This window comes from Euprymna scolopes, chromosome 13 (genome assembly GCF_053919585.1).
Source record: "Euprymna scolopes isolate OS-2025 chromosome 13, ASM5391958v1, whole genome shotgun sequence".
NCBI classification, from domain to species: Eukaryota; Metazoa; Mollusca; class Cephalopoda; order Sepiida; family Sepiolidae; genus Euprymna; species Euprymna scolopes.
The window spans coordinates 6,508,916-6,523,224 of NC_136494.1; the positions used below are offsets into that span (position 1 = coordinate 6,508,916).

Genomic DNA, 14,309 nt, shown 5'->3' on the forward strand with positions numbered 1-14,309 from the left:
GTGTGTGTGTGTGTTATTTTTATGTTATTTAATTTTTAGGCGAACAGTTATTTTGATATGAAACAATTATGAAAAAATCTTAAATGAAAACCAGACTCAGAAAGACTGTATAAATGTTATGTTTATTTTATGTTTGTAGTTACATTAAACATTTAGAGTTACTTGTTTATGGTTTTGTTTCGCTTTATTTTATAAAAACAAGATGGCTACAATTTTTCACTTGCTAACATGATAAAGTTGTTTTCTTTTTAATAATTCAGAAATATTCAGGTAATTTCGACTGCATAATTTGGAAGCTACTATTGTAATTTATTAGAATTGACAAAAAAAAAAACCAGTGTTTTTTTATCTGAAAACGCCATTTACTGACTACAAAATTTCGTCCTAATAATGTAGAAGCACCTATACTTGAGGGAAAATAATTTTCAAAGATTTTCTTGACTTTATGGAGTAGCATTCATTTACTATTATAAAACCCATTTACTATTTAGAAAAGTTTAGGCTGGTTATAAGGATGGTTTATTAAGAGTAGTTTTTGATTGAACAAAAATTAAAGCTGATTGTGTCCTTCCATTCTCGATTTTTCACATTTCATACTGACAACAGAAATATGCATCAGACATGTAATGATATCCAATGTTTATAGATATCTATGAAAAATAAAGCTTTTGCTGAAATATGGCCAATTATCCTTCTGGTTTAAAAAAAAGGATCATACGTGTTAATATATTGAGGATTCTATTTTTTATTCATTACCAAAAATATTCTGTTGATACAATATTATTTTATATTTAATGTGCACACTTTCAAAGATTTCATTGACATTAATTTATACTATTTATGAAATTAACCCTGCCCCAGCTCCAGCCTATCACCCCTGCCCATTCAAAAAAATGGAGGAGATAATATCTGGGAGGATTGTCACATTAAACACTCACCAATCCATGTGATGATAATCTCAAGTTTTCCCTCACTTATCACCATAATTTGAAGAGGCATGACGTCATAACTGGAAGTTACCACGCCAACTTCTTAAAGAAAATTTGATTAAATAATAGATGAAAATTATTTCCATGGCAGGTGCTCGTCTGAACTCCAATCCCTGGTCCCCCCTCGCCAATCTTTCACGAAAAACACCCGTCTAGCTGAATCCACTGTGAAAAATTTCCCCCACTCTATATCTGTGCCTAAATCAAAACGCGGATTTCATGAGCAAAGCTTCTTTCTTAGAACTGCACGCCTGTGGAACTCTGTTCCGTCTGCCTGCTTCCCTCCGGACTACAACTTGGATGTCTTCAAGTCTAATGTTAACAAATTCCTAATGAACCGCCCCCCTAATTAAACACTTCATAAAATCTCCTCACTAACGTGATGTACTTACAATAACCCTTATCCCTGAGTGGCTTCCGGGCCTTGATAAGTTGTGATCACTGTGTAAAAAAAAAAAAAAAAAAAAAAAAAAAATGATTGTACTCTTCCATTCTAAATTTTTACTGTTTTATACAGAAAACTGAGAGAACTAAGTTTTGCCAACATACACCTGTAATATTTGCAAGCCATTACAATCCTTATCACTAACTATACATAAATAGATGAACTCGCGTGTCAGTTGGTTTTAAGGACGACATTCAAAGGTAAGGCTAGAAGAACACTGTAAAGCTGTTACAGGGGGAGAGGTCGAAAAATCGAGACTAGCTGATCACATATAGAAAGAAAAAGGAACAAACTTTCCTATGTGGAACAAGGTCAAAATAATTAACAGGGATGCAAGGTGGAGGGTCAGGTGACTCAAGGAGGCAGCACATATGCTAAAAAAAAAAAAAAATTACTAAGCAGACTAAGCCTAGAGATTAGTAGCATCTGGGAGCCTCTAATTGTAGAAAAAACAAACATTGTATACCCGTAAAATTTCGGCAATGGAAGGGAGATAATCTCATATCGATTTTTATTAAAGTTGCCTCCCCTTTGTCAATCAATTTTTTTATAAATACAAAACAATAAGCATAAATTAGAGACTTTTTTTTTACTTTTTTTTTTTACTCAAAGAATATGAAAATATCTAGGCAGCCAATAACTTTTCCCTTTTCTTTTCCAAACAAAAACCAACATGCCTGAAGATGGTCAACGGCCAACTCAACCGAAACGTTGCACAGATAACACTCAAGATGAGAACAATAGTCCGATCAAAACAAGTAATATAAGCCCTCATCTAAAAAAAATTAGAACTTTAACCAGTTTGAAAGTAGACCTTAAGTGAGTCTCATTGTTTACTTTACAACTACATGTTGGTGTATGAAAAAATGTAGTGGACAAAATCGCATTACAGTCGAAATTTCTAGCAATTATCTCCAAGAAAGATTGGGCAAAGTGTTCACCCAACATAACTACATTATCAAGGCATCTATTTTTCTTAAACTCATTTTCTACTTTTTTGATTTTCATTTTCTTTTTCTTCTACTGCCTACCTTAATTCCCAACCATACTAATCAAGAAAAACTCAGTTTACACTAACCTTAAATTACATTCAGTGATAAAGACTTAAAAAAAAAAATAGACTTGTGAAAATATGTACATATCTGATAGAAGCTCCCAACAAATAAGTCGATGGTGATTTTAGAGGATTGTAAGAGAATTTTCTAAACAGCAAAATCTACCTCTGTCAATGAAACCATGGTGTGTCTCTGGAATATGTAATGTATACTTTTTAAATAAATAATTCGTATATATATATATATATATATATATATATATATATATATATATATATATATATATATATATATAGTAAGACATTAAAAAAAAAAGATCAATTTATTTGTTAAACAGTTGCACAAAAAAATTTCAAAATAATTAAAATATAAATTTTTGAAGGAATTCAATACAGTTTTAATATTTTTGATATTTTGAAGAATTTATGAATATTATTGTTCTATTCTTAAAACGAGTTTTAAACTAAAGAACTTTTAATTCCTGGAATTTGAAAAAATTTCATACAACATCACATGCAACAGCACCTGATGATAGATGATACCATGAAACTGCAGTCTAGCATTAGGCAAAATACATTTTGTTATTTGTATTATAGTTTGCTTTTAACTCAGAGGATTTTCCTTTTCTTTTCTTTTCTTTTTTTTTTCAATTCAAAGATACTACTTTATGATTCCAGAACAATTTTTATGAGGAATTATTGATTTATGTTTTGGCAATTTTTATAAGTGTGATTTTTTTTTTTTTTTTTTTCGTATCGTTGAAGATTCATTTTTGTGTATAAAAAAAATCACACTTTGATTGTATGGCTGCAAACGAAATAGTTGTAGAAACTTGAGAATGAAACCACTTTGCTTGATAAAACTTTTTTAGCCTCGTCAGAACCAAAATCAGTTTAAATTATTTTTAATTTGTAAAATCAAAAACTGAAATGTCAATTAAATGTTCATTAAAAGTTGGAATGAGATTATTTAAATAAGAAATGTCCAAAAACGTATAATAAATAAATAATTAGCACATAAACAAAAACTGAATGCACGAAATCAATTCACATATATGCTTTACACAAAAGAATTTACAGCCGGAATCATGTCCATCGTATAAGATTTATGGTTTGGAAATGCTATGTTTTAGGTGAGAATATTACTTCTTCTGTGGTAAACATTTTAAAGAATTTGAATATTTTTCCGAATTCTTTAAAATGTCTTAATAAGAAAGAAGTAATATTCTCACCTAAAAACATATATATATATATATATATATATATATATATATGCGTTTTATTTTTATTACCGTATCTTTCTGTTAAGTTACATTATTGTTTCAGCTACTTGGCCGTTTTTTTTGGCCGTCTGTAGCATCCTCAGACTTTTACAGAAATGTTACATTTCTGTAAAAGTTTAAGGAAGCTACAGACGGCAAAAAAACGGCCAAGTAGCTGAAACAATAATGTAACTTAACAGAAAGATATGGTAATAAAAAATAAAACGCATATCTGCTCTACAATGGTATTGAGCACTTTCTTCAGTTTTTATTAATTACCATTTCCACTATATATATATATATATATATATATATATATATATATATATATATATATAGTAATTTTTAAAATATATATGGCGATTAAGCTACACTGAATATTCTGCGTTTCATCCAACTATAGGATTCGTCAGGCTTATGCGCATAAGCCTGACGAATCCTATAAGTGGATGAAACGCAGAATATTCAGTGTAGCTTAATCGCCATATATATTTTATAAATTACTAACTAGCTCTACCTACGTATTGAGCACTTTTGAAGTAAATACTTAAAGTTTACGCATAAATCTATACTTTCGTATATTAAATTTATGTGAATAAATGAAGCAGTTATATATATATATATATATATATATATATATATATATATATATATATATATATTACAAATATAAATATTATCATAAAATTGGAACCTTATCAGTATAATAAAAAGCTCAACATACAAGATAAAGCAATTAAAAAAACATGAAAAATTAATGATGAAAAAATGAAATTGAATAAATTTCAATATTGATCCATCAAAAATTCAAAGAATTATAATCAAGAATAAAAAAAAAAAAGGATATGCATTTTATATTTTGCAAGAAAGTTTTTCATACATACATTTTATAAAAATTGATATTAAAGCTCTTGGAAGCATCATTAGGAATTTATAAACTTTGAATAAACAGATAAAATTGTTTTTAAAACACGTTAAAGATGCTAAAAAATATTTTATAAAAGAAGGGAGAAAAACACGATTCCATTTCTTTCTTTTTTTTTTTTTTTTTTAGTTGAAATGTATTTTAATGATTTCAGACCGTAACCGGTCCATTTTCAAATTTATACTAACCAAATATACAGTTTTACTAATGTTTACCGTCTGATGAAAAGAGATTAGCTTTGAAAAATCATGGGTTAAGTATCTTTCTTTATACTAATTCCTTGTTTAAGTTTTTGATGGATTAATAAATCGTGTAATTTCATTTTATTTTATTTTCCGTCATCGCTTTTTCTTATTTCTTATAAAAGATTTGTATTTCATTAAAAGTTAAAATGAGATTGTTGCTTAAAATAAGGGATGCGTAAAAAGACATAATGATTAAATAAGTATTGAATAAGCAAAAGCTAAGCAACTTTAACATTTTAAAAGCAACTTTAACATTTTAAAAGCAACTTTAACATTTTAAAAGCAACTTTAACATTTTAAAAGCAACTTTAACATTTTGAAAGCCAATTGCATGCCGATTTCTCTTTTCTCAGCCTGCCCCTCACGCCATCAAATAAAAAATTGCTTGCCAACTAAAAACCCCAAACTTATTTTTCCTTTTCTCTCTTTTCTCTCTAACATCTTCATCTCGCCTGCCTCGTTAGTTATTAATCCAGGTGTTCACTCTGGTTATGCATTGACGATGATCGGTCCAGGTGGGACCGTCCTGCTGCAATCTGCTACTTCCGCTCCTTTTGAGCACAGGACACAATCGCAGGCAACACAGAGCAAATATTATCGTCAGTCGGCACGCTACTCTGACCCACTTTATGCTTCCATTCCTGAAGATGCTGAGCCTCATTTACAAGGTAGACCAATCAATGGCGATGTCAATTATTGCCATCATCATCATCACCATCATCATCTTCATTATTGTTGTTTCTCGATATTGTCAGTATTCCTGTTTTTTTTTTTTTGCCTTTTATATCTTAATTATTACCGTTTTCATCATTTACGAAGAATTAAAAAAAATTTGGTAAGCCATTTTTTTTTTAGCTTGAGCTTAAATGTTGTAAAGACTTAAAAGAAAAATCATATATATATATATATATATATATATATATATATATATATATATATATATATATATATATATAAATTTTTTTTTTTTAATAATAGTTTTCTTCGAAATTACTGTTCTCATCTTTCACAACATTCCAGTCGATGTAACCTCCAACCTTTTTCAGGTGTATCTTGCCAAACTCTGAAATCTTAATGTCGAATTTCAGACAGAACCCTTTGTTTAACCCACTGGGGTAGCATGCTCTCATTCCATGGATTAAATAAAGTGTTTCTGTTCAAAATTCAGTGCAGATCCCTGAATTCAACAGAAAGATTCCTGAGTTCGACAAGATATGTCTTAAGAAGATCAGAAGTCACATTGACTAAAACGCTGTGAAAATGACATTCAAGATGAAAGCAGTAGTTCGAAGAATCCAAATGATACTTTTTTTTTTTTTTGTAAATGTTGTTTTTGTTGTAACTTGCTTTATAAATATAAAATCTCTATTCCATACTTCTCCTTCTGCCACTAACACCGTGGTGGGAGTAGCAAATACCTCCCCTCCTCCACATCATTGCAGCACCTACACACGTTTGGGGAGTTACTCCATCACATATTGCAAAGTGAAAAAGAGTACAATGTTTAGTTAACATTTTGAAACTGTGAAGCGATATGTTACATGACGGATATGATGCAATACTGTCCGGCTCCATTTTACCTGGCACTGTTCTGAGTAAGTGTCCTACACGTCGAGAATACGTGGTCAACATTCAGTCCGACAGAGTCCGGGTCATTTTCGAGTAAGTGACAACCTTGCATCGGTTAATCGAAGACCTGGTTCTTTCTATCCACCCCTCTTCTCTCTCTCTCTCTCCTCACCCTTTTACTTTTCTCTTTTCTCACTTCTCTCTATCTCTCTCCACCCTTCTTATTTCTCTTTCTCTTCTCCCACATCTCTTATCTTTCTTCCATGGTAAAAAAAAAAAAATTACTGAAATTAAAAATCAAAGAGAAACCTCAAAGAAACAAGGAATGCATTTTTTGCGACAACACAGACAAACAATAATTATTACGTGCTTCTTCGTTATTGTAGCAAAAAATATTGAATTTTAAATAAAACCAATGGTATCTAATTATCATGTCATGTCACAGTAATGAGCATATCCAAAAATTACGAAAAACGAAAGGTAGAAAATTAATTATTAATGAAAATAGTTTACAAAGACAATTAGCAAACTCTGAGTTTTGCTAAAACAAAAAAAAAATTGGGAGATTGACTCATAACAAGGGAAGTTATAAATTTCTGAAATTTTAGTAAGGCAGTCAGGGACATGATATATATAGCGCAAGGACCGAGATATACCCATAGACGCCACCAGAACAATTAAGAGGTTGCTCGGACGACACCAACAAAATACCACTGTTGGAGCAAGAACCGATCGAGTGCATTTTCAAAACATTCGATCTCGACACTCCCCAATCAACACCAGAATCATGACAGTTGGATTGGAAAAGAAAAGTCACCGATCCACTAATGATTGATTCTAAACGTAAGAGATATTAACAACTTTAGGCCAATTTGCCAAAACTCAGTTTTCTCTAATTGTCTTCGGAAACAGTTTTCAGTAATAATTAATTTTCTACCTTATCGTTTTTCGTAATTTTTGGATCTGTTAATTACTGCTACATGACAATTAAGTAGATAGCAGTAATTTTACTTGAAAATCAATATTTTGATTGTCAAACTTCGCTCTAATAATTAAGAAATGCTGAAATTATTTATTTTGGAGAATCACTTGTGCAATGTACACTTTTTTTGATGTGGCACGTTCAGATAATGAGTCTTTTTTAAAACATCATTTAAGATAATTGTGTGTTAGGGATGCAAACACAGATCTAGGATTCAAAATTAGAACTTTTTGGGTCATTTTCTAATATAGATAACAAAATGAAAAAGAGATATTTATATATATATATATATATAACAACTAAATGTTACCAAAGGCAATATGAGTTACTTTTCTACCTACTGGATAAGTTTTTTGTGCTTAAACTTATTTTAAATCGTTTATTTACTTCGAAACACAAGTTAGTGCTAGGTCTTAAGTTAGAAGAAGAAAAATATGTGCCACATGAGACGGTCATCTGAGGAGCATCGATAGTTGCCCCAAAATCGAAAATTAAACAAAATGCTAATAGAAAATAGAAACCTACTCAAATGTCAAAAAACCATACAAAATATGTAATGTTCTATCAGTATTTAGTTTATTTTTTGATTTTTGAGCGATTATTAAGACTCCCTAGATGACCGTCTATTGTCAGCCATTTCTTTCTTGTTCTAACTTAGGTCTTGTGGCACTATGTGTGTTTTGAAGTAAATAAACGCTTTCAAATAAGTTAAAACACTAAAAAACTTATCCAGGTAGGTAGAAGAGTGACTTATCTTTATACATTTATTTGGTATATATTTGTTTTGTTTTTAACCAATTTTTCGTTTTGTTGGCTATACTGTAAAATACCCAACTTTTTTTTTTTTTTTTGCGGATGTGATTTTTGCACGTGCTTTATTTTTTCTCTTGTATCGCCTGCCTTGCATATTCACAACTAATTTTGCTGAATTTGTAACTTTAAATTCTCTATTTTTTTCCAGCAAAATGTTTTTTTTCTATTTTTATTACTTGATGAATGAACTTTGCTCGTATGTAAAATATATATATATATATATATATATATATATATATATATATATATATATATATATATATATAAATAAACGCACACTATATATATATATATATATATATATATATATATATATATAACCACACACACACACACCCATACAAACACATATATATATATATATAACCACACACACATTGTGTCATACAGTAGAACCCCGGGATACGATGTCTCTAGGATACGGGTTTTCAGGCTATGATGTGGAGTACAATGTTTTTCAACCCCTGGTTACGGTATTTGTCCCGCCTTACGGTGTTATTTATAATGTTATTTGATTATATACATGTGTATTATATACTGTACTGTATTTTGTTATTAATTTTTAATGACGTATCCCGGACGTTTACTGTATAGAAACAAATACGTATATATAAACATATTTTTTTTTTTTTTTTTCAATTATATTTTCACTTTTTTTATATACTTATCCTTAATTTATGAAGCTCAATATAATTACAGAGCATATAATAAATAAATGACAAAAGTCTATATTTCAAATTTCATTATGTTGACCATCTTACAATTTATTCTTTTAATTCCGTTGACATTTACAATTCTTCACAGTAACTGTTTCATAGCACAAAATCAATCACTTAATTATTATGTCAATCAATGAATCTATTTTGCCCTTAACTCGTCAGAAGAAACAGATTTTTTTAATCATGCTCAAATGCATTTTTCCCCCTTTTGTGTTGCTGTTTCTTTTGACGAGTTAAAGGCAAAATAGATTCATTGATTGCGATAATAATTAAATGAATTATTTTGCACTATGAAGCCGTTACTGCGCCTATCTTTTTCAAATTTCACACAAACCTAATTTATATGTCTGGCAGTGTTCTTAGATATGTTTTGTACAGAAATTCATCTAATAAGTATTGAAAATCGAAAAAAATCTGATCTTAAAAATAGCTTTTCTCTCTTTTAGATAAAAAAAGAATCATTTTTACACAGGAATATTTTTCATTACACCGGCCAAGGAGATAATAAAATCTTAGTAAATCATTTCTTCTTTAAAAAAAAAACAGATTTATTATAATCTGAAGATGTAGCTTATTGGTAAAGCATTCAATTACAGATCAAATGATCCCCTGTTCAAGCCGGGGTGTACCTCATCATTTTATTTTAATTTTTTCTTATTAACGAGTTTAATTTACAATAAAAGAAGAGGTACCATTTAAAATCGCCGCAAATCATTTCTTCATTTGCATATTTTAAAACTAAACATTAATCAGAAGTGACTTTTCCAGGACATTCATCATCAAGCCCAAAATATCAGCTGATGTGATATTGTAAACAAATACAGACGGAATTTGATGAACGACATTATTATTATTAATTTTTTTATTTTTTTTTGTGAATTAATCCATCGGGCAAATTATTTCTCATAATATATAATAATCAATATAGGATTGATTCTATAATAATACATACATAATCTGCATGAATTAAAATATCATGTTTAAGCGTATTGTACGACCGGGCAATGCCAGACTGCCAGCTAGTATATATATATATATATATATAGGGTTTGTTTTACTGTACACATAGATTCGAAAAAGTTGTCACAAAACAAATATAGAACAAATAAATGTTATCAAAGGCAAAATAAGTTACTTTTCTACCAAACTGGATATGTTTTAGTGTTTATATTTAATGTAACATGTTTATTCAGCTCGAAAAAACATACAGTGTTTAACGATGAATTGGAAAATTTAAAATAGTGGCCGACTCTCTCTCTCTCTCTCTCAGACGTTAAGTTTGGGAAAATGAGTTATAAATACAAAACCAGTCAAAATACTGTTCAAAAACCGCCGAATATATGTCAGCCTATGTCACAGTAACAAATATTGAGCGAGTTTCTAACAGTATTTTGTCTGGTTTTTTATTTATAACTAATTCTCTCAAACTTACCGCCTCAAAGAGAGAGTCGGCTGCCATTTTAAATTTTCCTTCTGATGACCTCGGAGGAAGATGAAATCTGGACAGAAGACAGGAAGATGTAGAGCAGGAGATTTAGATGGTTTCTTTGAAAGAATGCGTGTAAAACAGTTGAAATAACAGGTTCAGTTCATAGGGAAGGCCAAGAAAAATATAGCAAAATAAAAACCTGGCCAGAGATAGATTAGTTTGGGAGTCAATTTCTAAAAACATGCCAGTGTGGAAAATAGTGACACAATAGAGTGCTTAAATATCTCCACTAAATGATCTGTAAAAAGTCCAAATCCAAGTGCCAAAGCTTCACAAATCATCATCATCGTCATCATCATCATCATCGTATAGTACAATTGCAAATTACTGGAGACTTCTACTCTGTCATGGCTGACGGAACAAGAACATGTTACTTTCATGGATTAAATAAAGAATAACATTTGAAATTTGACAGGAACATTGTCAAGTTTAACAAGATACGCCTGAAGATGGCCTTAGGTGACATCAAGCGAAACGTTGTAAAAATAACACTCAAAATAAGAACAGTAGTCCAAAATAATCCAAATAATGCAAATAGATGATTAGTATTTAGTTATTATAAAAACGTAGAATGTATATAGAATACATTGAAGCAAAATATCTTTTCAAATACAGTGTAACATCTAACCTTTTTCAGGTGTTTCTTGTCGAAGTCTGGAATCTACACAGAATTTTGTGGATAAGATAAAGAATTCCATTCGTGATTCCGTGCAGTTTCCCCGAGTTTGACGAGATACACCTGATGATGGTCGGAGGTTACATCGAGCGAAACGTTTTGAGAATAACACTTAAGATGAGAACAGTAGTCCAAAGAATCATCCAAATGATACAGACACTTTACGTCTTTAGTCCATAATTTCTAAGAATAGCTCTTAACACGATTCCGGGGTTATTTTTAACCAAAAACGAAATATATTTTCTTTAAAAAAAAAAGAAAGAAAAAAAAAAAAGAGCCATTGTTTTAAATTTAGATTAAGATATTGAAAGTTCTTTGACAGAATTAACAGCGATTTGACTATAATAAATATCAGTGGATTTGTAAAAAAAAAAAAAAAAAAAAAAAAAAAAAAAAAACGGTTACACTTGAAACCACTTAACCTAATTTGAGGGCAAAAGTCTTTGAACTTTATCAGCATCATCATTTGCGTAAGCCGCGGCGCTAGTCGATATTAACACAGATTATTGGCAACACATGCCATATTTGAATTCTTTTGGATTCATTCTGCCATTTCTGCAACAGTGCTATCGGTGTTGGCAACTTCTATATGGTCACTCCTGTGAGTAATGTTTTCTAAAATAGAATCTGGGGAACTTATTGCCAACACTTGGATAATGCAAGTCAAAATATCATAACTTGTTGCGTCATATGAGAATTTTTATAATAGATGGTAAAAAGGGAAAATGTGTTAGGGTTAGGGGGGGGGTGATATTTATTGGGAAATATCGGATGGAATATTTACCCGAATTTGATCTACATATTTATATTGTATTATAGTATAATTTTTATTTATTTATACAAATATTATTGGCTGCATATGTGCATGCATGTTTCAGTCGTGATTTCTTTAGAAATCCACCGTCATCGGGTCACAATCTCAACTGAACCAAAGGCAGGAACTAGAGTTTGATTAGATTAATATCTAGGAAACCACAGCAATACAATCTGCATTAATACGAACGTAAATACGGTGTGATTATGTTCACACTAGTTGTTGTTAGATCACCAAAGTTAAGCAGTCTCGAGTCTGGTCAGTACCAGATGGGTGACCATTTGGAAATACCAAGTGCTGTATGTGGAAGGGCAATGACATCACTAAACAAACAAATATCATCAAAATTATCTCCCCTGACTGAAATGTATATGCAATGGCGATTGATTGTGAATTCAATATTCTAAGAAGGTTCTTTAACTCACGTGCGGGCAAGGAAGTGAGTTGAGGGAACAGGTTCAGTTCATAGGGGAAGAAAAAAAAACATGGGAACAAGTGATAAGGAGGGACTTTTTTTTATTATTGCAAGGGAGTCACCACTTATCAAGGCCCGATGGTCACTCGAGGATAATGATTGTAAAATGGTCATTGAAACAGCAGCGTACTGTAATTGTCTGTATTTTTGAGATGAGGTGTTTTTATTGATTGAGATTGTCAGACTGACTTCCTCATCTTGGTTGTTGTAGTCACAACGTTTCGGCCGTTTTGCCCTCCGGCCTTCATCAGGTGTTTTGTATCGAACTGGGGAAGGCCGGAGGGCAAAACGGCCGAAACGTTGTGACAATAACAACAGCGTACTGATCGATAGTGGTGGAGATTGGTTAGAATTTGATTATTTTAGCGAATGACTCAACAAGAATTTGTTTACATTGGACTTGAAAACATGTTATAGTCAGCTGGAAAGCAGCCTTGCAGGCAAACAGTTCTAGGAAAGAAACTTTGTTCATAGAATTTGCGTTTACATTTAAGCATAAATAGAGAGATGGGGAAATTGTTGATAGTGCTTGTAGCTAGACGAGTGTTTGTTGTGAATGTTTTACGGGGGAGTTTAAAGCTTCGTTTATCACTTGCTATGAAAATAATGTCTCTTCTATGGAAAAGGGGTTGTAAGAAGAAAAGAACATCACCTAAAGACCTACCCAAAGATAAGCTAGTTTGGAAACAAAAGCTGTCCAACACATGCCAGCTTGTAAAACAGATGTTAAACCGATGATGATGATGATGATATGTAGGAAGACAACGATACCTTTTTGCAAAAGCTAACATCAAACTAAGAGAGGGAAGGTCCTACTAACATTTTTGTGTCTACTCTCCCCCCACCCCGCCAATGAAATAAAATTTTAATGATTTTTCTGATAAAATTTTATTTCTACCCAAAATATTATACATAATTATTTACTATAATAATTATTAAATACCTACAGACACTAGTGTCTCATTCTTTCGAGAATCATCAGTGCAGGGTGTCACGATTAACACCAGTCAACAGATTCGAACTCTGGCTCCATTAGCAAGGACCTCATCCAATCGGCTACCGTTAACCGCGAGAAATACTCTTGAAATTTAAACATTTATTTTTAAATGTTTTTAACGTCTGTCAGAGTGATCTAATCATTATATGAGGATCTGCACATATGAGCTAAATCGACCCACTTTTTTTTAACTGAAAGTGCTCAACGATAAGAAACGAGTTTTTTAATTAATAATAATAATAATAATGATAATAATAATATTATTATTATTATTATTTATTTTAAAAAAATGGGTTTGTATTACTGTACACATAGATTCGAAAAAGTTGTCAAAAAAAACAAATATATAACAAATAAATATTATCAAAGGCAAGATAAGTTACTTTTCTACCAAACTGGATACATTTTTTGTGTTTTTATTCAATGTAATATGTTTATTCAGCTCGAAAAATATGCAGTTTTTACCGATGCATTGGAAAATTCAAAATGGCGCCCGACACTCTCTTTAACATGGTAAGTTTGGGAAAAGGTGTTGTAAATAATAAACTAGATAAAATACTATTTAAAAAACACCGAATATATGTCAACTTATGTCACGGTAACATATATTGAGCGAATTTCTAACAGTATTTTGTCTAGTTTATTATTTATAATACCTTTTCCTGAACTTACCGTGTTAAAGAGAGAGTCGGGCGGCATTTTGAATTTTCCAATACATCGGAGAACACTGTATGCTTTTCGAGCTGAATAAACATATTACATTGAATAAAAACACGAAAAATATATCCAGTTAGGTAGAAAAGTAACTTATCTTGCCTTTGATAAAATTTATTTGTTATATATTTGTTTTTTGAC

At 30.9% G+C, this 14,309-nt stretch overlaps 1 protein-coding gene across 50 annotated transcripts in view; it reads left to right on the forward strand.

The window, feature by feature from the left end:
- The window catches only part of LOC145291925 (tensin-3-like), a 1,436,242-nt gene that overhangs the window by 1,286,767 nt on the left and 135,166 nt on the right, over positions 1–14,309 (forward strand). For 37 of the 50 annotated variants that reach the window (XM_080137783.1, XM_080137791.1, XM_080137786.1 and 34 more), the window contains one exon: positions 5,385–5,588. The exons of the other annotated variants lie outside the window; for them this stretch is intronic. In XM_080137783.1, coding sequence (XP_079993909.1) covers positions 5,385–5,588 — 204 coding nt within the window. The remainder of the gene's footprint in view (positions 1–5,384; positions 5,589–14,309) is intronic. 50 annotated transcript variants of the gene reach the window in all.